Here is a 26540-nt window from a genome sequence, read left to right as displayed (position 1 = left end):
GTGCACCATGAGATTTAGCTGTGTGCTGTTTATAGAGTCATGTCCTCTGCCTCCCAGCATCCCCATTGTTGGCCTGAGGTGGACTCCGATGTAGATGATGCCCCACTTGAGGAGGAATCCTCAGCACTTCTACAGAGCATGGTGCTTCTTCCATCATCCTTGGGGTCCCTACAACTCTTCCCAGCTAGGAGGGCCCATTGGGAACAGGCAAAGGTCCTGATGGATAGCTTCACCCTGAATGAGGCTCTGTTATCTTTGACCACTTGCCCTCCAGGCCCCAAATCCCCAGCAGAACAGGATATTTAGCAGAGGTGGGGCTGTTTCAGTGTGCTGCTAACACAGGAATCCTTAGAAGGACTTTCTTACTGTCCCCCTGCCCTTTTCACACAAGACCAAACCAATCCCAGATCCATTTTTAGCCCTTTATCTCATGCAACTTAGACGCCAATGTACAGAGATTAAAAATAATTTATTTCTGAGGAATGAGGAAGAGGCATCTTCTTGAACATAGGCACCCAGTGACTTTATACAGGAAAAAAATAACGGCCACATGAAGAGCTTCACATGTGGATAAATATATTAGCAAAATAAATAGGTTTGAGCACATCCCCATATTCAAACAATCTCTATCTCTTAAACATAAATATATCGTTTTGCATACGTATGTACATAAACATTATTTCTTCCTCTCTTTTTTTGGTTTACAAAAGTACCCAAGTGCCTGCAATGTAGACTCAGGAAATGTAATTAAAAAGTACAAAAATAAATTCCTCGTTCACATTTCAAAGGGTCTGAGGTTTCCAGGAGGAAGGAGCAGACCACCAGGAGCAGACCTCCAGGAGCATCTTGGGGGAACGGTGCCAACATCCAACCCCTTTGCTGGTTGCCCATTTGTAATAACTTTAACTTTGGAGCTATCGGCCCTGGACTGTATCCTGTAGTTTTATCCCCCCTTAATAACAATGTGTGTTTTGATTTTGACTGAAACAGAACTGAAGTCAAAATGACACCCATGCTTTGCAACTCCTTTGAGAGAAGATTTCAAAACATCAAAAGGAGCTCTGCCGTTTTGTATTGCCACATTTTGGCTCTGAAGATATTTTCCAGTAACCCTAACAGAAAGGAAAGGAAAGATGTACTCATTTTAACTTCCCTCTTACACGTGAGATAAATTGTGCTCCATTCAACAGGTACTCCTAGCATGGGAAAAATGGAAGCCACCCCATAGAATGGGCTTTGCTAACCTGGCACCCTCTAAATGTTCTGGACCATGGCTCCCATCAGCCACAGCTGGAGGGCACCAGGTTGGCAATTGTTTTCAAATAACTTCACTATTAAGGCAGTGATTGATCCTTAGACCACATGCCCTGCTGCTCTAGGGTGCTCCTTTGTTTTTGAAATGTTGATCAGGCCACCCTCTTCTTGTCTCCTAGCCAAAAAATTCAGATGCCCTCAGCCAAAAGAAACTCAAGCCCTTATTGCACGAGATGATGCTTTTAAATACATCTCAGGAATGAAGAATCCAGAGAATCCAGCAAAATGGTAGTATAGCAAACAAAATTGCAGAATCACAGTCCACAGTGTTAGTAACTGTTAAACTGGTTTAATTCCGTGGTGTGGACATGCCCTGAGGTGTGACCACAGATATATTACCTTTCAGGTTTCATTTCTCAGTGACGAAAAACCCATAGCTGTGCCTCTCTTTGCCACACATTAGATTATTCATAACAATGTTGTCCACATTCCCAAACATTCTGTGTGAACGCAGACAATCATTTATAAACTGGTAAAATACCACAGCATTTTTGTGCCACTGAGTAAGCAGGTTGTGTCGAGATGAGAGCCTTCCAGCCAAGCAGCTGTTTGCATGGGGATGTGTTACTGCTTGCTAAATACCAGTTTGTATTCCCTCGTAGCTGCAATAAGTCCTCATGTAAAAAAACATAAACATGCAAACTTTTGCTCTAACTACCAAGCTCAACTCCTTATCTTCCTCAGTTAAAGCAGAATAGAAATACTCTGCAGGGGTTTGGATTTTTCACCAATGTGTGCTTGGATATCAAGAAATAAAAGCTCCTCCACGTGGGCAATAGTATAAGAGGGAGCTTGCATAATATTTTGGTAGAAAGGCAAAATTAACAGGATTTAAATCTTTGGTGTGGGACTACCATGTGAAGAACTGAAGTCTTGGGGCAATTGCAAAGTCAGCTAGGAAGCGCCTGGGTATCGCTGGCTCAACCTTTGAGCGGTATATGGATCCAGCCTCCCTAAAGATGACGCACAGTTAGTGCATCTGATGATATTTGCAACTCAAAGAAACTCTGAGCAGAGACTGGCTCAGCCACAATGAGGCTGATGAGAGTCCCACATAACTCAAAAGTATAATGCAGGTTTGAAATTCTCCTGTGCCACCATTGCGCTTTCCAGGGTGTTGGCAGGGCAGCTTGTGTGAGTTCCTCCCATGCATCTGAATCTGGTGCAAAACTGAAAAGATGAAGAACATTCTTAAGTGGGCAGGAGCAGGGGGATTCCCAACAGGATGCTAAGTCAGGTTGGCGAGAGGGAATTATGTGCTTGATCCTTACAAATTACATTTGCTTTGAACCCAAACCTCATTGGGTGCCCCACCCCACACAATGGCAGAAAGAGGGACCCAGGATGGGCTGATCTCTCTGCATGACCTCAAAACTGCACTGCATCGTGCCTGATTTGTGCGGGGAGTGGATTTACCTGGGGTTTTCATTTTGGTGTTCAGCAGTACACAGATTACCAAACTTACAAAGAGCTGCAGAGTGAAGGGGCGGAAAGCAGCTTTTCCCCCCTCCGCCCTTGAACTTCAGAATGATTTGGCTCCTCCTGACACCAGGAACAAAAGGACCAAGCCTCCTCCTACCCCAGAAAGATGGCAACTTTTTTGAAAATGGGCAAGTGATCTTGGCAGCTTATGTTTGTCAAATGTTGCATACAGGTTAGGCAGGCAGGGAGCAAGATGCATAACCATGATATTAACAGTGGATGAGGCAGGGGCTGCGTGGACAAGGAGCTTCTTACGACTGACAACCACACTGCGGGCAGGAAAGGAAAGTCAGAAAGTCCATTCTCTTCGCCGAGTTTCTGCGCCGTTTTTTGAATTTTCTGCAGCTGCCTAACGCAGCAAATAAGTTCACCTCGTGTCAAACCGAATGTTCATAAACATCTGGGATATCGTCTTTAGATCCTGCAATTAGAAAATTAAGGTGAGCAACCAGACTAGAATGCGCCACATTGTTTATCTTTGATGGATCAGTTTTCATTGTTGTACTGTGATGCTATCATCTTCACTGAATTTGCTCAATTTGTATGCTAGATGGTGGTGGTGATTTTTTAAAAATTATTATTTCTTAGCCACCCTCCAGCATGAGGTCCCAGGGCAGATTTCAACAATATTAAGACAGTTAAAATGAGATTACAATAAAGATAAGAGTGCTTTTAATATATACTTCTCAGGTGTTCAAAGGCCAAGGTAAAGAGGCGCAACTTCAGCAGCTGACAGAAACTGCATAGTACAGGTAGCAGACACACCTCTGTGGGGAGGGAATTCCACAACTTAGGGGTTGCCCCAGAGACTGCCCTCTCCAGGGTCACCATACCTCCCTCACTCAAAGCTTCTGAGAGGGGAGAAACTACTAATAATCCCTCCTCTTATCACCCAATAAGCTATGCAGGGAAGAAAGTGGTCTTTCAGATATTTGAGGCCCTAAACCAGTTTTCTGTCGGGTCAAGTTTACAACTGCTGATGGAAGACAAGATTGCAGGTGACCCTAAAGGAGTAGGATAGCAAACCTGTGCCCCTCCAGACATTGCTGGACTCCAACTCCCATCATTCCTGACCACTGTCTGTACTGGGTAATGCTGATGGGAGTTGGAGTCCAACAGGTTCCCCAGCCCAGCCCCCAGACCTGAGACTTACCCCGAAGCTCTGGCAGAATTTGGCAGCTGAGGTAAAAGCTGGCATCATTTCCCATGGTGTCCAGCCTCGGATATTCCCTAGGACTCGTGGCCTTGCATTCCAGCCTGTCCGCCTGCTCCTGAGGCTCCGTGGCCGAGTGTGACGAGGTTGCAAAATGATGCCCGGAGGGACCAGTTTCTAAGAGAGGTTGGACCTCTGCAGAGGAGGAGGAGCTTCCAGCAGCAGGACCAGGAGGGTGGGGGACGCTGCAGACAGGGGGCACATTTGAGTCTTCAGGCAAAGAGGATGGGGAAGCCTTGAGGGGGCACTTCCATCTCCTTCTACTGGGATGGATTTGCAAACAGCGTTTCTGAGACGTCCATGGCCCAAGAGCACCACTGTCTGCTGCTTTGAGGTTTGACCTGTCTGCTATGGAAAACTCTGGCTGTCTTTGCGGCAAGCAAGTGGGCTGTCTGGCTGAAGAGGCCTCCAGGGAGGCAGATCCGCCTTCTGACGAAGGCATTTTCTCTGTCCGTTTTTGCGCCTGGGCGCCATGAGATCCTGTCTTGGCCCTTGGAGGTTTTGCCTTCCGCGAACCGGGTTCTTGGCCATTTGCACAGTCTGGGGGGCACCGTCCGTAATGGTGGTGCCTGTGGAGGTGGTGGTGGTAATGGACATGGCTACTGGCCACCGGCGGCCGGCCTGCTGCCACCGAGTCTACCGGCGGAGGCCGTGGGTCTCTCCACGACGGAGAGGGCGTGGGGCAGCTTTCTGCGGCCGACTTCTCGGAGCCACAGAAGGCGAATGGGTCGTAATCGCTGCTCAGGGAGCTGCGGAAAGTGGAGCAGCTTCCGTGGATGGCCTGGAGGCTCACGTCCGTGCAATTCACCATGGAATCGCTGGAGGATCCATGGCAAGGACCTGAGCTGGAGTCACTCCCGGGTCCATCAGGGAGGTAGCCGCTGGGCTCCGTGAGGTAACTCTCCCCGGAGCCACTGCTGTGGTGGTGGTGATGGTGCCGCCCGTGGCGGATACCCCGGTGCGGAGGAATGGCACGGCTCGGCTTGGCCATGAGGGGCCCCCGGAGGCCTCGGCAGGAAGGCTGGTGCTGCAGCAGGCAGGTCCGGCGGGAGGGCAGGCCCGGCTCACAGCCCAGAGAGTCCTGGCGCTGAGGAACCAGCAGGCCTCGGGTGAGGGGGGGCTGGCGGCTACACCAAGGAGGCTCAAAGCCCACCGGCCGATAGGGCAAGTAATGCATGGTGCCCAAATCCAGCTGGGAGAGCTCCGGGGAGTGGAAGAAAGGGTGCCCATGGGGGAGCGTCGAAGAGCAGCTCCCAGGGGGCATCTGAGGGATCGTCCGCGGGAAGTGGTACAAGGCGCGCCCAGGGTGTTGCCGGAAGAAGCGGGGCCTCTGCCCCAGTCCTGAGTTAGGGGGCTCCTCGTGGGTATGCCTGGGCAAGGCGGAAGGACCCCGGTCTAGGGAGGGAGAGAAGGAAACCATTTCAATCAGGGATTCTAAGCGCCAACAAACCCTCTCCTTACAACTGGGTAATCCCACCAAGAAGTTCCTTCTCCCAGGAAACAAGGGATGCCAAGCAGCTTCATTCTCACTTCTCCACCTACTTCTCCCCCAGGTGCCTGGCCATCAAGCCCTTCTATACCCACACGGAATGCCTCCGATGTGCTGCAGCAGTTAGGCCAGAACTTCCATCCCATGGCTAAGCAGAAGGGGAAGGGCTGGGCAGGAATACAGGAAGGGTGCACTGTCTTCCCAGTTCCCATACTGCTGTAAGGCAGTGATGGGGGAAACACTGTTTCCTCGGATGTTGTTGGACTCCAGCTCCCCCCATCCCTGGTTGGGGTTCACAGGAGTGAATACATCTGAACATGACAACATCCAAAGGATTGCATGTTCCCCATCCCTGCTCTAATGGGATCTCTTCACAAGCAAGGGCTGGGGTGTTGTTTAGGGGTTTTTGTTGCCGGTGTTGTGTGTGTGTGTGTGTGTGTGTGTGTGTGTGTGTGTGTGTGTGTGTTGTTTTTTGCTGCTGCTGCTGTTCTCGATATCATTTTTTGAATGTTTATTTTAGATCTTATGATTTCTGTGTAAATTGTTTAATTTGGTGGTGTACTTTTTGATGTTTGATTTATTGTTTGTGGCGGGTGCCGCTGTGGGTTAAACCACAGAGCCTAGGGCTTGCCGATCAGAAGGTCGGTGGTTCAAATCCCCGCAACAGGGTGAGCTCCCGTTGTTCGGTCCCTGCTCCTGCCAACCTAGCAGTTCAAAAGCACGTCAAAGTGCAAGTAGATAAATAGGTACCGCTCCAGCGGGAAGGTAAACGGCGTTTCCGTGTGCTGCTCTGGTTCGCCAGAAGCGGCTTTGTCATGCTGGCCACGTCACCCGGAAGCTGTACGCCGGCTCCCTTGGCCAGTAAAGCGAGGTGAGTGCCGCAATCCCAGAGTCGGTCACAACTGGACTTAATGATCAGGGGTCCCTTTACCTTTACTTTTGTTATGTTTGTAATTATGTGTTTTGTTATGTTGTAAGTCACCTTCAGCATGGTTTTAACCATGGAAACTCATCATACAGATAAAGGTATGCATGTATGTAGGGCCTTGGAGACCAGGATTCAAATCCCTGCTTTGCCGTGAAGCTCAACTGGGTGACCTTGGAGCCAGTCATTCTCTATCAGCTTAACGTACCTCACAGGGTTGTTGTGAGGGTGAAGTGGGGGGCTTTGAGCAAACTGAAGGAAAAGTAAGCTCATACATGTAAAAATACATACAGTACATGTATATATAAACACTCTTCTCTGCCTCTATCCATATGAACCTACCCGGACCATGAGATTATCATCTGAGGCCCTTGTGCCCCTTCCATGGGTGGTTCCCTGTTTGTGAAATGCTGCCCAAGGGAGGCTTGCCTGGCACTATCATTACATATCTTCAGGCATCAGGCAAAAACATTCCTTTTTAACCCGCCCTTTTGCTTTTAACTTGGGACCCAGGTGGCGCTGTGGGTTAAACCACTGAGCCTAGGGCTTGCTGATCAGAAGGTCGGCGGTTCGAATCCCTGTGACAGGGTGAGCTCCCGTTGTTCGGTCCCTGCTCCTGCCAACCTAGCAGTTCGAAAGCACGTCAAAATGCAAGTAGATAAATAGGAACCGCTACAGCGGGAAGGTAAACGGCGTTTCCGTGTGCTGCTCTGGTTTGCCAGAAGCGGCTTTGTCATGCTGGCCACATGACCTGGAAGCTGTACGCCGGCTCCCTTGGCCAATAATGCGAGATGAGCGCGCAACCCCAGAGTCGGTCACGACTGGACCTAATGGTCAGGGGTCCCTTTACCTTTACCTTTGCTTTTAACTATCTATGACCTTTTAGAGTGGGTGGGATGTTTTAAGTATTTCCACCTCCCTGGTTTTAATGCATGTATGCTCTTTTGTAAGTTGTTTTGAGTTGCCATAGCAAAAAAACTAATACATTTAATATAATAATAATAATAATAATAATAATAATAATATATTCTGCATAGCTGTATTTGCTTCTGGGACTGTTATCTTTAGATATGTCTGTGTGACTCTCATTTAAAGGAAGGGATGTGCTCTGTGCTCAGACCAAGAAGAATTTCCACCCACTCACCCACTTGGAATTTGAGGTTTTACCATGGCGAATTTTCTTGAAGTGATTCCATGGGAATCCGTAACCAAGGGAGGGGACACCACCACTAGTTAACTCCCCCCCCCATGATGCATTCCAGCCCTCGGGATATACTGGGAACAGCTGATACATTTCACCCAGGCTGCATGGGGAGGTCAGTTTCTCCCCATGGAGACAGACCAGTGAAACATAGCCTTAAGCAGAAAAGCCATGTTATGGGAATAAACCAGCCTGACAAATCCAGCACCTCATTTCCAGCCTAGGGACATAAGAAGAGCCTGCTGGATCAGGCCAATGGCCCATTTAGCCCAGCATCTTGTTCTCACAGTGGCCAACCAGATGCCTCTTCTGGGAAACCAGCAAGCAGGATTTGAGCACAAGAGCATTCTCCTTTCCTGTGGTTTCCAGCCACTGATATTTAGAAGCATTACTGTCTCCACCCATGGAGGCAGAACATAACCATCATGGCTCGTAGCCACCAAAAGCCTTCTCCGCCAAATATCTGTCCAATCCCCTTGAAGGCCATTCAAGTTCCCCGCTTGCTTTTATCTGTCCTGAATGTTCTAACATTCTGCTTCATTGCATGTCCCTGATGAGAGAGGGAGAAAAACTTTCCTCCATTCACTTTCTCCATGTCATTGCATAATTTTACAACATTATATCAAGTCACTGCTTACTTGCCTTTTCTCTAAATGGAAAAGCCCAAAATGCTGCAACCTTTCCTCGTAGGAGACTTGCTCCACCCCTTTGATCATTTTGGGGGCAATGTATATGCCTGTGCGTGTCTATGGCTGAACCAATGGCTGAGACCTTGGCTCTGTGGCTGAACCAATGGCTGAAACATCTCCTTATGCTGCTTTGAAAGGGCTCACTGGGCAAAACTAGAACCTCTCTGTTCAGAGGAGGTATACCTCTGAATACCAGTTGTTGGGGAGCATTAGTGGGCCAGTGTTGGCTCCTGCCTCCTGATTTCCTTTTGGCCTTCCCAGACACCTCTGGTCAGCCACAGCATGCTGGGCTGCTTGGACCTTTGGCCTGATCAGGCAAGTGTCCTCCTGTATTCTTACATCAGCAATCACAGAGGTTGCATTTCCCCTGCCCCATCTTACCAATGATGTTGAACATGCACAGTGGACACGTTTGGCGCTCAAGGAGCCAGCGGTCAACGCAGTGCCGGTGGAACTCGTGGAAGCAGGTGATGATGCGGAGTTCCTGCAGAGAAAGGGAAGTCAGTGGGAGAGGGGAGGAATGCTGCCAGTTCCAAGGGGAAATGCAGTACCAGTTGTTCTGATCTGAGTCGTACAACTGCCTGGTTTCCAGTGGCACATCCCACTGGAATTCTTTCTGCCTTGCCTGGGAAGTGATGATCGGAAACCTCACACAAGAACCTAGCAAGAGCCTGCTGGATCAGGCCAATGGGGCATCTAGTCTAGCATCCTGTTCTCACAAGTAGCCAGCCATGGGAAACCAGCAAGCTGAATTCCAGCACAACAGAATTCCAGCAATCTGTATTCCGAAGCATAACTGCTCCGGCCATAGAGGGTAGAGCAAGCCATCATGGCTGGTGGTCGGCGATAGCCCTCTCTTCCAAGAATTTGCCCAATCCCCTTTTAAAGCCACCTGAGTCGGGCGCCACCACTGCAAAACTGCTTAAACTGGGCCTCCCCAAGGAGATGACTGGGAGCTCATCTTCTGCTGATCCCCGTGGGAAAAAAGCTCATTTGCAAGAACCCACCGGGGCCATTTATCCCACAGAGAGCGGAAGAGCTGGTGTTTACCTGGCCCTCGGAGAACTCCTCCAGGCAGATGGCGCAGACGGGGGCCGAGCTGCAGGTGCTGACAGAGTCCCCCGTGGGGGCTTGCCGGCAGCGGGCTTGATACCTCCGCGTGGCCAGCTGGTTGATGGCTTGCAGGGTCTCTTCCTGCACGTTAGTCTGCGGGGGCAAATCGGACAGTTGAGGGAGTGGAAATGGAAGAGAGCCAACATACGCAGGGGGGTCAGATTAGTTGACCCTCGGGATTCCTTCCAACTCTACGATTTTATGAATCTACCTGGTGGACAGGCAGGAAAGTGGCTCAGTTCTGGAAGTATTTGTTGAAATCCAAGTAATTGCAAGACAAAATGCCAAGAACCTCCTTCCACCGAGGTTTTTAAACAGAGGTTGGGTGGCCATCTGCCAGAGATTCTTTAGCTGGGATTCCTGCATTGCAGAAGGTGGGCTAAAGGACCCTTCCAACTCAAGGGACCTATGATTCAATGAGAGCTGGCTCTGCACAATCTTGTTAGGGGAGATAACACCAACCTACTGCTCAAATCGCTAATAAGTCACCTTTTACTAGGAGCCAGGCTCACAACAATGACATACTGCAAGAATTTGGAGGGTGCCCTCTTTGACAAGCTGGTGCCATGACATATGGCACCAGGCTAGGAGATGATGGATCGTAACAGGGAGCGGGTAGCCGTTGCTGTCCAGATGTTGTTGAATGCTAATTCCCAGTGGTCAGCCTGACTGGTCCTCAGTGGGGGATGATGGGAGTCCAGTGGCATCTCTAGGGCCCAATGGTTTGCCATCCCGGGTACAGGCAGAATGACAAAAGCAGTTTCGCTGACGAAGTTTGCAGAAATGTATGTGCATGTTCTTGTTTCGGGTCAAAGATACATACTCCAGGAGTTTTACAACAGCAAGCTACATAACTCCAATATATACAAATAGCATCTATATTATACTAATAGGACCACTGCACATTTAAGCACATGACACCCCAGCAGTCCTGGGAATTGTACTTTTTTTTTTAAGGTTGCTGCAAAACACCAACTCTGCGAAAGGCAAACTACATTTCCCAGGATACTTGGGGGGGAAGCCATGCGCTTTAAATGTGTGCTGAATATACAGTACATAGCTAGTGTGGATCTGCCCTAAATAATACACAAGATTAACAACAGGAACATTTTGCAAACACAAAATCCCCTCTTCATTGACTCTTGCCTTGTTGAAAATATGCTGGTTGATTGAGTGATTCCATTTCTTTACTGCCCTTCCTCCCATGGGAGCTCCGAGCAGGGAACAGTATTAAAATAAAACCTTTAAAAATGCATTTCTAAAATAAAAAAATACAAAGCAATACCAGCTGCAGAAATTTCTGTAAACATTCATGTCTCAAAAGCCTGGACAAACAGATACCTATTCCAACGGCAGGTGGGCAGGTGGGTCTGGGACTCTACCGGTCACTGATCTGAGCAAGGCATGAAGAATATTGGCACAGATAGATAGGGGCTCTTGAGAAGCCGTTTGGGGTGTCCAGAATAGGACTGGCCTCTGTCCGAGGGCTCTTACCCGATCTCTGCTTGGCTGACAACGAGTACGGACAATGAAGATTAAAACGATCACCAGAACGGTGCTCATGACGGTGAGGAGTATCCAAACATCATAGTCAGGCTGTTGGAGAGAGAAGAGGTTAGATAAACACTACCTGGCTTAGCTCCAGGCTATCTTAAGGACTGTCTTCTCCCATTTAAACCTGCCCAGGCTCTGGGATCTTTGGGGGACTTGGTGGGGACGCAGGAGAGGGCCTTCTTGGTGGCTGCTCCCAAGCTTTGGAACTCTCATGCACCTGGAGCCCACAAGAGGGCGCCTCTTATTGCACAGAGAGGGGTCGAGAGAGGTGCAGCAGTAAGAACTCACCCAGGCCGCCATCTCTTTCACCTCAATCTTCACGTGGGCTTCTCGGTTGTTGTTCACCACGCCCATCAGCTGCTCGGCATCGTGGCCCCAAATCAGAACAACGGGGTGACTGAGCCCTCGCGGATTTCTCAGCTGTGGAGAGACAACCTTTGCGGTGAGAGCTGCATGTCACCAGGTGCCACAGATCGAAGTGTTGGGCGCTGGGGACCCCACTCCACACCCCAGGTGACCTGCTTGAGGACAACTCCAGGAATCCCATCCAGCCAACTGCCCAGGCAAGGCCTGGGTTCGAGATTCGCAGCTCTGCTGTGGCCTTGCCCAACCTAGCAAAAAAAAAAAATGCTTGCACAGGTAACCTGGGAGTTTTTTTGTGAGAAGAAGCACAGCGGCCATGGACGGCTCGATGTATTTTGATGCCCAAGGCTGAGAATTAAGAACATAAGAAGTGCCTGCTGGATCAGGCCAAGGGGAGGCCCATCTAGTCCAGCCTCCTATTTTCACAGCGGTGAAGCAGATGTCCCATTGGGAAGCAAGCAGGATCCGAGCAAAAGAGCCCTCTCCCCTCCTGCGGTTTCCAGCAACTGACATTCAGAAGCATTGCTGCCTCTGACCATGGAGGCAGAGCTAATAGCCACCAATAGTCCTCTCCTCTTCCATAAACTTGTCCAGTTTTTGAAAGCCATCCAAGTTGGTGGCCATCACTGCCTCCTGCGGCAGGGTGTTCCACAAGTTAACTAAGTGTTGAGTGAAGAAGTCAGGTTTCTCTCTGTCTGTCTGTCTGTCTGGAATCTTCCACACAATCTGGATCTGGAGTGCAGATTCCCTGGTGGTTACCTAGAGATATTTGAGCCCCGGCACTTCTTGCAGCGCAGGAGATTGTGCTTTGCACACACCGCCGGGTTTCATTACAGGAAAACGCCAGGCCAAAACACCAGACCTAAATGAAGCCGCTTGCCTCAGGTGGAATAATTTGGGCACTGCCATGTGGGGGCAGCACAGAGTCAGTGGTTTCATTTACATTTTCCCTGCCTGGGGGGTGAGAAAGCCGTGGATAGGGACTTCTGTGCCTCGGGCAGTGAAATGTTTTGGGCAGGTCTGCCTACCATCTCCTCTGGATCCTCATTGCTCACACAGGCAGAAGTTTAAAAGGCTGAGCTTGGAAAACCAGTCACCCATCATCCAGGAGAAACACTCCCTCTCCTTAGGAACTGGGAGTCAGTGTGGTGTAGTGGTTAGTGTGTGAGACTAGGATCTTGGAGGCCAGGGTTCGAATCCCCACTTGGCCACGAAGCTTACTAGGTGACCTTGGGCCAGTCACCGCCTCTCAGCCTAACCTACCTCACAGGGTTCTTGTGGGCATTACATGAGGAGAACTCACAGAGGGAAAGGTGCGATATAAATGCGATAAATAAATACACTGATAATAACAACGCACACGGGAAAGGGCAAAGAATCTCAGGGCAAAGTGGCCCAGAAGCGAAGGAGCTGAGAAGGTGAGCGGCCACCTGGACAGGTAGACTGCAGCGACACAACAGAGGCCTGAGCTAAGGAAGATACCAGGTCTGAAGGCAGGAACAAAAGAGCTTGTGGGAAGCCAAGCGGTTTGAAAAGTCGGGGCTTCTTTTGCGTCAGCGCTGGTAGCTCAGTTGGTTAGAGCAGGGGTACCCAAACTAAGGCCCGGGGCCCGGATGCGGCCCAATCACCTTCTAAATCCGGCCCGCAGACGGTCCGGGAATCAGCATGTATTTACATGAGTAGAATGTGTCCTTTTATTTAAAATGCATCTCTGGGTTATTTGTGGGGCATAGGAATTCATTCATTTTTTTTCAAAATATAGTCTGGCCCCCCACAAGGTCTGAGGGACAGTGGACTGGCCCCCTGCTGAAAAAGTTTGCTGACCCCTGGGTTAGAGTGTGATGCAGATGATGCCGAGGTTGGAGGTTCAGCCCACATATGGGAGAGTGTGTATTCTTGCATTGCAGGGGGTTGGACTAGAAATCAGGGGCCAGCAAACTTTTTCAGCAGAGGGACAGTCTACTGTCCGTCAGACCTTGTGGGGGGGGGGGCAGACTATATTTTTGTTGGGGGGGGTGAACAAATTCCTATGCCCCACAAATAACCCAGAGATGCATTTTAAATATAAGGACACATTCTACTCATGTAAAAACACGCTGATTCCCGGGACCATCCGCGGGCCGGATTGAGAAGGCGATTGGGCCGGATCCAGCCCCCGGGCCTTAGTTTGCCTACCCGTGGACTAGATGATTGTCAGGGTCCCTTCCAGCTCTGAAATCCTATGGTTTAAGCACGTGACACCCCACCAGTCCTGAGAATTGTATTTTTCTTTTCTTTTTCTGCTGCAAAGCACCAGCTCTATGAAAGGCAAACTACGGCATATTTAATGCTGTATTGTTTTAACATTCGATTGGGAGCCCCCCAGAGTGGCTGAGGAGACTCAGCCAAATGGGCGGGGTACAAATATATTATTATTATTATTATTATTATTATTATTATTATTATTACTACATTTCCCAGGTTTCTTTGGGGGAAGCAATGTGCTTTAAACATGTGCTGAATATACAGTACATAGCTAGTCTGGATCTGCCCTAAATAATACAGAAGATTAACAACAGGGACATTTTTGCAAACACAAAACCCCCTATTCATTGACTCTTGCCTTGGTGAGCAGCAGTGAGGGAAGGTTCATCAGGAGGAACAGGGAGCTGCTCATCAAGCACAACCTGCTCTCATCCAGCCCTCATCCAGCCTCTCTTCCTCCAGAGAGAAGGATGGGGACAACACTAGACTTAGTTGGCTCTGCCTGCCATTGGCTCTGGCGCCACCTGCTGTTGGCCTCCTGGCAAAATTGTAAAAAATGAGAGAACAACATAAAAAGAAAGAGGGGGGGACAGCTGACTCCTTACCTGGTCGACAGCACTTTGGTCGTCCGTGATGTCAAACAGGACGGCGCGAGCTCCTCTCTCCCCTGCCAGCTTGGCCTGTCCAAAGAGAGCAAAGGGGAATCAGGGAATCATAGAATGGAAGAGTTGGAAGGGGTCCAAAGGGGCATCTAGTCCAACCCTCTGTAGTGCAGGAATCACAGGGAGGGCACAGGTAGCCTGCTGAGTGGTTGTGGTCCCCTGGGCAACTCTATCACGGCCTGAGCAGCAGGAACGTTTCCAGCCCGAGGGCCATATTCCCTTCTTGGCAGCCTTATGGGGGCCGCATGCCAGGAATGGATGGCGCCGGAGGCAACCATGGGTGGAGCAGCGAATGTGAAGTTTACTTTTGCACAGCAGGTGTGTTTTCCCTCTCTCACACCCACCCACCCTCTGTGTCCTCCTTCCAAGCAAGCCAGAGTTGAAGGACACATCCCAAGCAGGCAAAAGCACTCAAGGAGGGTGTAGCCTGGAGAGATCCCTGAGGGCCGTATACAAAGTCCTGAAGGGCCTGACATTTCCCCCCACCCACCCACAATGCTCTTCTGGTGTCAGACAGAACCTGGGCCAGCCCAAGACATTTTGTCCCCTGAGGCAGCCGCATTCCCAGCAGCACTCCACATACAGAAGCCAGCCAGACTCCATGTTGCCTCTTCCTTCAATGCCGGCAACAGGGCAGCATCCCCTGCCATGCCTGAGGGCAGCCAGCTGGGTGAAAGACGCCATCTTTGCTCAAAGTCCTTCAAGCCCTGCCTCTCAGGATGCCTGCAGACTCTTGGAGCAGTGTATAGCTTAGGAATTCTTTTCCGTTGGGGTCAAGATTTAATTTGGGAGGTGTTGATTTTGCACGGATATTAATTTTTGGTCTCCTTAATTTTAGATCTCATTTTGACTTATAAGTGGGGGTGGTTTAATTTTGCCGCGTACATTTTGAAGTGCTTTTATTTATCGCCCGCGGCTACTTTTTAAATATTTTGGCAGTCGCTGAAAGCTTTTCATGTTGCAAGGCTCCTTGAGCGTGGTTTTAACCATGGGGGGGGGGGGCTCTTGACTCCCTGCCCTGCTCATGATGGGCTTCCCAGATACTGTCCTTTCTTGGGAACAAGACACTGGGCTTTGGTGAAACCCAGCAAGTCGGTTCTTTGATTCTCCCAGGCTAATAAAGTCATTTGCTTTGTTTTGCATATACATAATACAACCGCAGAATTGCTCGACGGGCTAATGAATAAGCCTCCCCGTGCTAGCTGGTTTAAAATGTTCAAATGGGAAAAAGGGAGAGCCGTGCGGTCGGCGGTTGAACTTGACTCCCACCCCAGCTGTTACCCCCCTGGGGAGCAAGCCGAACCCAGCAAACCTGGGCTGAGAGAAAGACTTTGCTGCGATTCTCTCCTTGCCTGCGCTAGATGACCCTGGGGGGGAATCCCTTCCCACTCTACGATTTTCTGGTTCTCATTTGGCAGGACAAAGGCAGGAAAACCACCAATCTCTGTGCAATGCACGAAGCAGACCCCAAGAGGGAGAAAGCGGTCCCCGTTTCCCTGCCTCCTGGTGGGCCAGAGCCCTGCCACCCCTCGCTGAGGGCTAGCCAGGTGTGGCTAGGACAACGGTGTTCCAAGGAGGGCTGTTGATGCCAGCCAGCCAGCCAGCCAGTCGGCCGGCCCCCTCCCCTCCCCTCCGCTCCCTGCCCTGCCCTGTCTGCAGGAACAAAGGGCTGCTCTGTGCTGCTCCTGCCTTTGGTGGAGCAAAGCGCCCTCACCCTGCAAACGCCTGGCACTCCCGGGCCTACCTCAAGTCCCCTTCCGCCCTCCCTGGCCAGCCGGCTCACCTGCCTCCCTCCCCCGCCTCCCATTGGCACTGGATCCTCGCCAGGCCCCAGAGAAACCACCCGCTTGGCTCCACATCAAAGCCGGGGATTGGGAAGCGTAGGCCAGCCTCGCTGCAGCCCGGGGCAGCCTGAGCCGTTCCGCCAGGGCCTCTCGCCAGCCGTGGTGCGGAGAGGGAGCCGGGGCGGGAGACCTGCTTTCAGACGGAGGCAGCAAACAAAACAGAGCCCTGTCGCAGAACCCCAACTCCGCCTCGCGCCTCCTTCTCAGGGCCCACCAAAGGGAACCTCTGCACGTCCTCAGAGGCACTCGCTTTCTTTTGCTCACTCTAGGTTCTCCGGGGCCAGAGAAGTTAGCTCTGGAGCAGAGCCGTGTCTCAAGGCATAGGGCACTCCGCACATGGTCGCAGCAGGTTACGGTTGTTATCATTGTTATTAATAGCGGTGCGGTGTAGTGGTTACAGCGTCAGGCCACGACTCCGGAGAGACCAGGGTTTGAATCCCTGCTCAGAAGTGATGCTTGCTAGGTGCCTCTCAGCCTAACCAACCTCACAGGGTTGTCGTGCAGATTAAAATGAGGAAGAGGGAGAACAGTGTGCAGGCCGCCTTGAGCGCCTTGGAGAGAAAAAGGTGGGGTGGTATAAATGCAATAATAAATAAATTTAATGCATTTATAGCCCATCCGTCTCCCAAATTAGGATTTGAGGCAGCTGGCAAACCTCCGAGGCATCACTACTAAACACGAAGCAGTAGAATCAATAGTTAAAAAGGCATGAAACACACATTTAAATCCAGCATCCAAGCCCTGATGGAAGTGCCCGGTGCTGATACTAGAGCTGATGCTCTCTGCACATGCTCAGGAGTACTGATGGAGACCATGCTGCTGCAAGGCTCAGAGCTGTTCCTTTGGGGGGGGGGGAATTACAGGGATGGGGTTTCAGATCAGGAACGGCGTTCCCAGCCCTTGACAACTGGTGGTTTGAAAGGGGCCTTCTCTTCCGTGGGACGACACGTGGCAACTCCTCCTCTCCGCTGGGGAAATTTAATGCAAAGGGCAGCCTGTAATCTACATTCTTCTGCAGATGGAAAGGGGTGGGGGTTCGGAAGGAGGGTGAGGAGGAACTGAGCAGCCCAGATCTTGTTGCTAAGAAATGCTGGCAGAGAGAGAGGGCCACTCCTGGGCTGTGCCAGACCCATCTGAGAAGGAGGCAGAGAGAGAGAGGCTGGCGGGTGGCACTCCTGGCTTACGCCCTCCCTGCAATTAGACACACACCGCAGCTAACCCAACAGCTCCTCTCTCTTCCCAAAGCCGGAGAACTCTGAAGCCCAGAAGGGCCTCCCAATTTGGGATCTCTTTCTCCCCACCCCACCCCCACCTCCAGCCTTGATTCCCCAGAAACTTTTCTGCTGCCAGAGTTAGGAAAGAGCCAGTGGTTAGGACCTGGGAGAGACAAGGGTTCAAATCCCATAACATACCCAGTTGACAGCTCACTGTGTGTGATTTTGGGAGACGGTCACTGCTTCTCACCATGACCTACCTCACAGGGTTGTTGTGAGGAGGTGTTAAAGGAAGAGGTGAGAGAACAATGTATTCCACTTTGAGCTCCCGGGAGAGAAAAAGGTGAGATATGAATGCAATTAAAAAATGCAATGAATTGGGTTTTGCAGCCTGTCCAGGTGACTCTCCCAGGGTGTTGTGGAAACAAATAGCAAATAAATAACCCACTCCACTCCAATTTATTACTTACTTACTTACTTACTTACTTACTTACTTACTTGCTGCATATACATGGTTCTCTCCTTTCTCATTTAATACCCACAACAACAACAACCCTGTGAGGTAAGTTAGTTTGAGAAACAGTGACTGGCCTTCCCCCCCCCCCAATGCCACCTGTCATTTTATAAGCTTCTGCCACGCCGCCTCGTGCTCTCCTTATCTCTAAACTAAAAAGTCCTGAATGCTGCAGCCATTCCTCATCCCCTCGTCTCTCCATCCCCTGGATCATTTTTTGCTGGCCCTTTTCGGAACCTTTTCCAACTCTGCCATATCCTCTTTGAGGCGAGGCAGCCAGAACGATGCATAGTACAGAAAGCTTTCTCTCAGCCAGTGGAGTGTGTGTGTGAGAGAGAGAGAGAGAGAGAGAGAGAGAGAGAGAGAGAGAGAGAGAGAGAGAGAGAGAGAGAGAGAGAGAGAGAGAGACCCCCTCACCCTTTCTAAGCTCCACACAGTCCCTGTGCCCAAATCCCGGCAAGGAAGTAGTTAACTGCTGCCTGGTTAGGAAGGAAGAGAGGAAGTCTGATTAGCAAAGTGCAGGGCCTGAACGATCTTAGCTCATGCCTCTGCCGGCTGCCTTTGATCTGGGCTTCCTTGGAGTGCGTGTGCAAGCAGGTACCTGCCAGAATCGCTCCAGCAAGCTGGCTTGGCAGTTGCAGAGCCTGCCTCGAGCGGAGGGGTCAGAGGTCAGCAGCAGAGTTTCCCAGCTGGGAGATCAAAGGTGGAGGCGGCACTTTCGGGCTCCAGGGTTACCCTCGGAGAAAGAGCCACACCGAACCGGAGGGCTCAAGGTTGCCATGAAGCGACCCACACGAACACGGCCCTTTCCTGCCAGCTACTAAAAAAACCCCAAAGGGTGGATTAACACTTCTCTGAAAGTCTCCACTCCCCATCTCCACTCTTACATCCAAATTGCCTTCGCCCCAAACAGTCTCTTCATACAGCAATGCTTAAAGAATCCCCTGCGGTGCAGGTAAATCTTTTGGCCAGCTTGCAACTGGCAAGACCTTCGAGCCGAGCTATCCTGCAGCTCCAGATTCGCGGATTCGGGCAGGTGAGGTCCTGCAGGCATCCGAGAAACGAGCTTGCTGCTGAAAACAGGTCTCCCACTTCTCATCTCAAGCCGCCGGGGGCGCAACTGGTTGCCCACAGCTTCCTTTCCTGGCCGCAGGATCGATCCTGTGCTCGGTTTAATAGGAGAGGAACTCTTACCCTTGCTTGTGCAGGCAGTGGGGGCGAGGGAAAGGGCTGTTGCAAAGTGTTGCAAAGCACGGGGTAATAGGCCTTTCGGAGGAACTGCGCCGAATTGCATGAGGTAGGCTGGTTAGCACATTCCCTTTGATCCACTAAGCTCCGCTCTCGGGGCTTAGCAGGAGAAGAAAGAGGCAGCATTCCTGTAGAACATTACGCGGAGCCTTTTTGCAGGTGCAAAGTTCGTAAGAGATTGTTCTACTGAATATAAGAAAAGCCTGCTGGACTGAGCCAAAGGGGCCCATCTAGGCCAGCATCCTGTTCTCACAGCGGCCAAACCCTGCAAAAGCAACTCTCCTTTTTCTGTAACTTCCAGCAACTGGCATTCAGAAGCATTATTCCCTCCAAGCAGGGAGGCAGAGCATAGCCATCGTAGCCATTGATAGCCTTATTGCCCTCCATGAATTTATCCTATCCTGCTTGAAAGCCATGCAAGGTGGTAGCCACCACTGCCTCCAGTGGGAGGGAGTCCCTTAAGTTCATTGGATCAGGCCAAGGGCCCATCTGGCCCAACATCCTGTTCTCACAGTGGTCCAACAGATGCCCATGGGAAACCCGCGAGAGGGCCCTGGGTGCAGCAGCAACATCTCTCCCATCCTGCGATTTCCAGCGACTGGCAGTGAACTGGAAACCAGGGACTGATCAGGGACTCCATCAGGAATGGTGCTGCAAACTGCGCTGCCTTTTCACAGCCGAAATCCCAAGGAAACAGAGCCTATGAAGAATTGGAGAGCTATTTTACCTTGCTTACAGGGAAGCCGGATATGCAACAAAGGGCAGTGCTGGAGGGACCCTGGGCCTCTGCCCTCTTAACTTACCATCTATGCATATAAATTTAGCAGATGCAAATGGAATGCAGATTGAAGCCGCTGTGTGGGAAGCTGATCACGAAGTTTTGCAAAGTAGGAGGAAAGGAGATTGTCAGGTCTGCTCTGATTGCAAGGACGTGCACACACATACCTTGTTGGCCAAGGACAGGCAGGGGTGGGGATCTCGGTTGGGCCCTTCCAGTTTGACAATGGAGACAAATCCTGGGACCGTGTGCTCATCCTCGCTGGTGTTGCACAGAGACAGGGGGTGGAACTGCGGAGAGAGAAAGGAAGGGGGAATCACCATGGAGATGCGGCAGGAAAAACTGCATTGCAGTACAGTACTGTACTGTATTAGGTGAAGCCGCGAGGTACGCAGCAACACTTCAAAGGCAACTAAGTATACAATGTAACAGACTTGACCTAGAGCTTTGTCAAAATGTCTACCATAGCTTGGTTTATATACCTGCGCCTTCTTGGCATTACTGGAATCCAACTCCCAGAAGCTCCAGCAGTTAGCATGGCGAATGATATGGGGTGATGGGAGTTGTAGTACAACAACGTCTGGAGGGCACTAGCTAGACTTGTCTTATTTGTTTCGTAAAATATATACTTCACTTGATTGGAAAAAAGCCCTCACCATGGTTTACAAAAAAGGTAAAGCAATAAAATTATCAATAGGAATAATTAATAACAAATTAATTAAAATAATTAAAATAATTATAGACTAAAAGCAGTTTAAAACTTGCATCAACTTTCTAAACATCTGGGTAGGCTTGCCCTAACAAAAGTGTTTTTGGCAGGCACCAAAATGTGTACAATGAAGGCACCTGCCTGATATCAAGAGGCAGGGAGTTCCAAAGTATAAGTGCTGCCACACTAAAAGATGGGTTTCTTACAAAGGCAGAACGGGTATTATGTGGCACCTGCAGCAGTGCCAGTTCCGCGGATTGAAGCGGTCGACTGGGTGTAAATGGGGTAAGACGATCTCACAGGCAAACTGGTCCCGTGTTGTTATGCACTTTACATACCAATAGTAAAACCTTGAACTTGACCCATTAGCAAATTGGCACCCAGGGCAGATCTCTGAGCAGAGGTGCTATACGCTGATAGGATCTCAGTCTCTTCAGCAATCGCGCTGCAGCATTCTGCACTAACTGCAGCTTCCAGATCGTGCAAGGAAGGCCTCACATAAGAGGGGATTCCACTATTCCAATCTCTTGTGGCTTCCAGCAGCTGGTATTCAGGAGCATTTCCTGCCATTAGAGCTATTAGCCACCAACAGCCTCCATTAATTTATCCTCTTTTAAAGCCATCCAAGAGTGCGGCCATTACTGTCACCTGCAGGAGAGAGTTTCACTGTTCCATTGTTTCACTGTGTGCTGGAATCAATGACCGAGGACTCAAGGTCACTCCAATGGTGAGTTACTTTAGCCCCGAAATGCCTAGCTAGCTGGTCACAGCAGGTCCTCGGAGGCTCCAGAGGTCCCTCCCTCACATTGGGAGTCAGTAAACCTCAAGGCCGCCCAAAATAACTCTGCTGGCAAGGATGCAATGCAAGCCACGAAATGAGCCATTTTCACAGCCTGCACTGTCAAATGGCAGGAACGGTTTTATGTGTGCTAATCAGTGTTTGGTCAGCTTTGAAGCACAACTTGAGCCATTTGCTTCATCGCCCAGAGCTCTCCATAATACCAAATTTAAGCCACTTGGGCTTTCGCCACGCTGCAGAGAGTGCTCAGGGGCAATTGTGTCAGCTGCCTGTTTCATCTCTCCGTTCCATAGCAAAAGCAGGACTCGATCATCAGCTTTCTCCCAGGAACGGCTCGGTTTGATATGACAAAGATAGCCATTTTCAAATATTAAAATGGCTGTCCCACGAAAGATGGAGGCGGATTGTTTAGCGCTGCTCCTGAGCAAATGGGTTCAAATGACAAGAAGGGAGATTCTGACTAAACATCAGGAATAACCTTCTGATAGCAAGAGCCGTTCGACAGTGGGATACCTGAGAAGGTGGCGGGCGCTCTTGCAGTTGCATGGCTATCTGCCAAGGATTAGTGAGTAACAATTTCTGCCTTGCAGGAGCATCCCCTGGGGTCCCTACAATTCTATGATTCTATGGTTTCCATCCGCCTTTGAGGGCGGGGCACCAAAACCACTCTTATAGGGGAAAATTGCAGCTGGGAATCCAAACACCATCTGGTAACAGTTGGTCATCATCAAAAGCCTGAGGGAGAAAAAGAGTGAACTCACTTCCAGTTTAACTGATCCTAGTAATGGATGAAGGGTGGAACACAAATATTTTTTGATAGATGAACAAAATAATCCAGTTTACGGGAATTTTCTTGACAGAGCCCACACAGAGAATTGTTTTTGCAGATGAGGTAACTGTTTGCAAGTCACCCACCCACCCAGACGACAAGGACGACTTCATCTCATGGTTATGGTTTTTTGACTAAGCAGCTCAGGTTAGAATCATAGACTTGCAGATTTAACACCAAACCCCCTGCAATGCAGGAATCGCAACTAAAGCGCCCCTGACAGGTGGCCATCCAACCTCTGCTGAGAAACCTCTAAGGAAGGCATGTCCGCAACCTCCCAAGGGAGACCATTCCACTATCGAACTGCTCTGTCAAATAGTTCTTCCTGATGTTTAGTTGGAATCTCCTTTCGTGCAACTCGAAGCCATTGGTTGTGCAAGTTTATTCCAAGAGCTCATAATGGACACTTTGGAATTTCTCGTCCCATCCTTCCTTGGACAGAGACTGCTTTGACTAAGCACCTCAGGGCTTGCAAGTTCATCCCGAATTGCACTTACTTATTTATTTCATAGATTTTAAGGTTGATTGTAAAACAACAACCACCCTCAAAGTGATTTACTTGCCCTGTGGAAGGAGAGCTGGGTCCAGAATCCAAGTTGTCCGGAAGACCCAGGGCTGCTGAGATGTTGTACAACTCTACTCTTTTTGGAGGTGGGGGTTGAAAATGCAAAATCTTCAGTATGGACATAGGATGCCGAGCCCCTTCAGGGTGGAACAACTACAGGTATCCAGTAATGTAGGGCAGAAACCTTTCCGAAATGGAACCTCTTCCCGGCACTTTATTTTTTTCCACAGAAAATCTTCCATTTCACAAGTTCTTTAGCTCAACCATTCGCAAAACGCCAGCTGCAAATTCAATCTGAGGCAAGTGTGGCCACGTTCAAAGGTTCCCCCTTTGTTTACTAAACGCAAGTAAAATAAACACACTAATTTAGATTGCTGGCTAGAACATGGGAAACCCCCTCCCCAACACAAATTCCCTGAATTTGCTGGGGGGGGGGGGAAATCCAGGAAACCAACACAACCAGTCTATCTATCAATCAATCAATGCAATCCATTGATCAGTCAGTGAGTCAATTCTGTCTTCACTGGGGTATCTGGAGTCCAGAAAGGAAACAAAACCAAGAAGTTGGAAATGGGTGGGCAGAAAGGATGCTCCATCGTTCACCTCCCCCCAAGCCCCAAATATTTGCAGAAGATGCCAGTCTCATCAGACCTCCTCTCCCTCACCTGTCACCTGGGGGAAGTCAGTCCATCTTGCTGCCTCAGTGGGAGAGATGGGAAGCAAGAGTCCCACTCCACCAACTTTGCTGGAGACACAGCTCCCATCAGGCACCTCCTGGCCCCCAAACTGTGCCAGCTAGCCATTATAGCAACTATTTAGAAACCAGTGCTCAAGTTTTGGTTTTTCCTCTTCCCTCCCTGTCCCTCTTCCCTCGTGTGCCATGTATTATTATTATTATTATTATTATTATTATTATTATTATTATTATATTGTAAGCCTGCAGAGTAGGGACTCTTGTTTTTATTGTACGTAAGTTGCTCTCAAAGACTTTTTGGAGTTGGGTACAAACACTCTCAATGAATGAATGAATGAATGAATGAATGAATGCAGGCGGCAGGGGCCATCTGCCTCACATCTGCTTTCCTGGGCAGCCTTGTCTGTTAGACCAAAGGTGAGCTCACACCTGCTTCCAGGACCTTGGCAAAGGATCAAGGGATATCTCTCTTCCACTGGAAGCTTGATAGCATCGCTCTCTTCTCCCGCCTCCCTCCATGGTTGGTTAAGGGGATACTGGCACACGCTTTTATAGAGGAGCTCTTCCGAGTGGGGCAGACAGCTTATCTTGCACTCCCAGGGGGAGTGAGGATGCAATCTGCAACATGAAGGGGCTGGATCCAGGCTGCATATACAACATGAACACAGGAGAAGGCTGCAGCCATGCTTCTGGATGCTAGTACAGTGGTACCTCTACTTATGAATAGCTCTACTTACGGATTTTTCTACTTATGAACAGAGCTCCGTCCGCCATCTTGGATGCAGTTTAGATAGGATTTTTTCTACTTACGAATTTTTAGATAGGGTTGCTTCGACTTACGAATTTTTTCTCCCAATGCATTCCTATGGGATTCGACTTACAATTTTTTTCGACATACAAATGTGTGTTCCGAATGCATTAAATTCATAAGTAGAGGTACCACTGTAGCTGAAAACCGCAGAAGGGGAGAGGGCTCTGATGCTCGAATCCTGCTTCCAGGTTTCCCATAGACATCTGGCAGGCCCAGGAGTGCCAACAACTATAGGGGGTGGAAGGGGCTTCAGCCCCCTCAATATTTGTGGGCAGGGAGGTAGAGCTCCCCCCCCCCAATATTGAGGGGGACGTCATGCCCCGCCACTGCCAGGAGAGCGCTCATGCGCCAGGCAAGGGTGGCATGGAGGGAAACGATCACGCTCCGCGCTCCCCACCCCCTGCCGTTGCTGGGAGATTGCTGGTGTGGCAGGTGGGGGTAGGACCCATCACATGATGCCATGCCCCCTCAATGTGGGGGGAAAGTTGGTGCCCCTCAGTGGGAGAGGCCGCTCTAACAGCAAGATGCTGGGGTCGATGAACCAACAGGTCTCCATTTATTTATTTACTTATTTCGTGCATATATATATATATATATATATATATATATATATATATATATGCCCTTTTCCTCTGATGAGATCAAGGTGGTGAACAATGTTCTCGTCCTCATGTTTAGCCTCACAACAATCCTGTGAGGTAGGCTGACTGGCCTCAAATGTCACCCAGTGAGATTTGTGGCCGAGGGAGGGATTCAAACCCTGGTCTCTCCCTGGTCTGGTCTGGTCCAACCACTGTGCCACGCTGGCTCTCATTTCCACATGTGTTCATTAAAAAATTGCTCCCTCCCCTGTTCCATTTCTACATCAATCTGATTTTAACAAAAAAAAAATCAGTTTGGTGCAAACATTGCACCAAAATCTGTATTGAAATATGTATTTCAACCCACATTTATATATTTTACCTCAGTGTATGCCTTCCTAAATGTATTTCACCCTAACATTGTTGTTGTTGTTGTTTAGTCGTTTAGTCATGTCCGACTCTTCGTGACCCCATGGACCAGAGCACGCCAGACACTCCTGTCTTCCACTGCCTCCCGCAGTTTGGTCAAACTCATGTTCATAGCTTCGAGAACACTGTCCAACCATCTCGTCCTCTGTCGTCCCCTTCTCCTTGTGCCCTCCATCTTTCCCAACATCAGGGTCTTTTCCAGGGAGTCTTCTCTTCTCATGAGGTGGCCAAAGTATTGGAGCCTCAGCTTCAGGATCTGAAGATGGATAGATTGGATCTTCTTGCAGTCCATGGGACTCTTAAGAGTCTCCTCCAGCACCATAATTCAAAAGCATCAATTCTTCGGCGATCAGCCTTCTTTATGGTCCAGCTCTCACTTCCATACATCACTACTGGGAAAACCATAGCTTTAACTATACGGACCTTTGTTGGCAAGGTGATGTCTCTGCTTTTTAAGATGCCGTCTAGGTTTGTCATTGCTTTTCTCCCAAGAAGCAGGCGTCTTTTAATTTCGTGACTTCTGTCACCATCTGCAGTGATCAAGGAGCCCAAGAAAGTAAAATCTCTCACTGCCTCCATTTCTTCCCCTTCTATTTGCCAGGAGGTGATGGGACCAGTGGCCGTGATCTTGGTTTCTTTGATGTTGAGCTTCAGACCATATTTTGCGCTCTCCTCTTTCACCCTCATTAAAAGGTTCTTTAATTCCTCTTTCACATGTGGACTTAATAGGAATTAACCCATTTGAACAATGCAGTGCAGATTCTTAAAGTATGCTGTGTGTATGTTGTGATTATTCTACTTTTGTTTTAATGACACATTTTTTTACTGCTAGCCACCCTGGGCTCTCATGAGAGGAAGGGCAGACCGAGTAAAAGGAATTATAATAGTTTATTTTTCCTTTCCCTTCGGCTTATGAGAGGCCAGAGTGGTTAATAGTAAAAATGCAGCATCATTACTACTAATAATAATCATAATGCCAAATTTGCAGAAGTGTGAAAGGGTAATTACAAAGATACACTCAAGAGAACGTAGAGTGGCTAACACTAAAAACGCATTGTTATTACTATTATTATTGCAACATTTGCAGGAGTGTGAAAATGTAATGACATCCCAATCTTCACATGAGTCCAAATCCAGTCAGATTGCATCAGAATTCACAGAGATTGAATTTTTCGAATTTCACCCTTCCAGATACAGAGTGCACTTCAGAGCTGAGAGTGCTCATTTTCATGGAGGGGAAACTGAGGTTGGGAAGACATGCATGAGGCCAGACAAT

At 49.4% G+C, this 26540-nt stretch overlaps 1 protein-coding gene across 1 annotated transcript in view; it reads right to left on the bottom strand.

The window, feature by feature from the left end:
• Positions 1 to 450: 450 nt before the first annotated feature.
• Positions 451 to 26540, bottom strand: part of RNF43 (ring finger protein 43) — a 49956-nt gene continuing 23866 nt past the window's right edge. Inside the window, exons 2-9 of the mRNA XM_035139371.2 lie at positions 20015 to 20137; positions 14193 to 14267; positions 11269 to 11400; positions 10921 to 11022; positions 9364 to 9519; positions 8695 to 8797; positions 3950 to 5404; positions 451 to 3217 (exon numbers count right to left, since the gene is read on the bottom strand). Coding sequence (XP_034995262.1) covers positions 3174 to 3217; positions 3950 to 5404; positions 8695 to 8797; positions 9364 to 9519; positions 10921 to 11022; positions 11269 to 11400; positions 14193 to 14267; positions 20015 to 20137 — 2190 coding nt within the window. The 3' untranslated portion in view covers positions 451 to 3173. The remainder of the gene's footprint in view (positions 3218 to 3949; positions 5405 to 8694; positions 8798 to 9363; positions 9520 to 10920; positions 11023 to 11268; positions 11401 to 14192; positions 14268 to 20014; positions 20138 to 26540) is intronic.

The sequence above is a fragment of the Zootoca vivipara genome, chromosome 15 (assembly GCF_963506605.1).
Source record: "Zootoca vivipara chromosome 15, rZooViv1.1, whole genome shotgun sequence".
Classification (NCBI taxonomy): Eukaryota; Metazoa; Chordata; class Lepidosauria; order Squamata; family Lacertidae; genus Zootoca; species Zootoca vivipara.
This window is presented reverse-complemented; position numbering and strand designations above follow the sequence as displayed.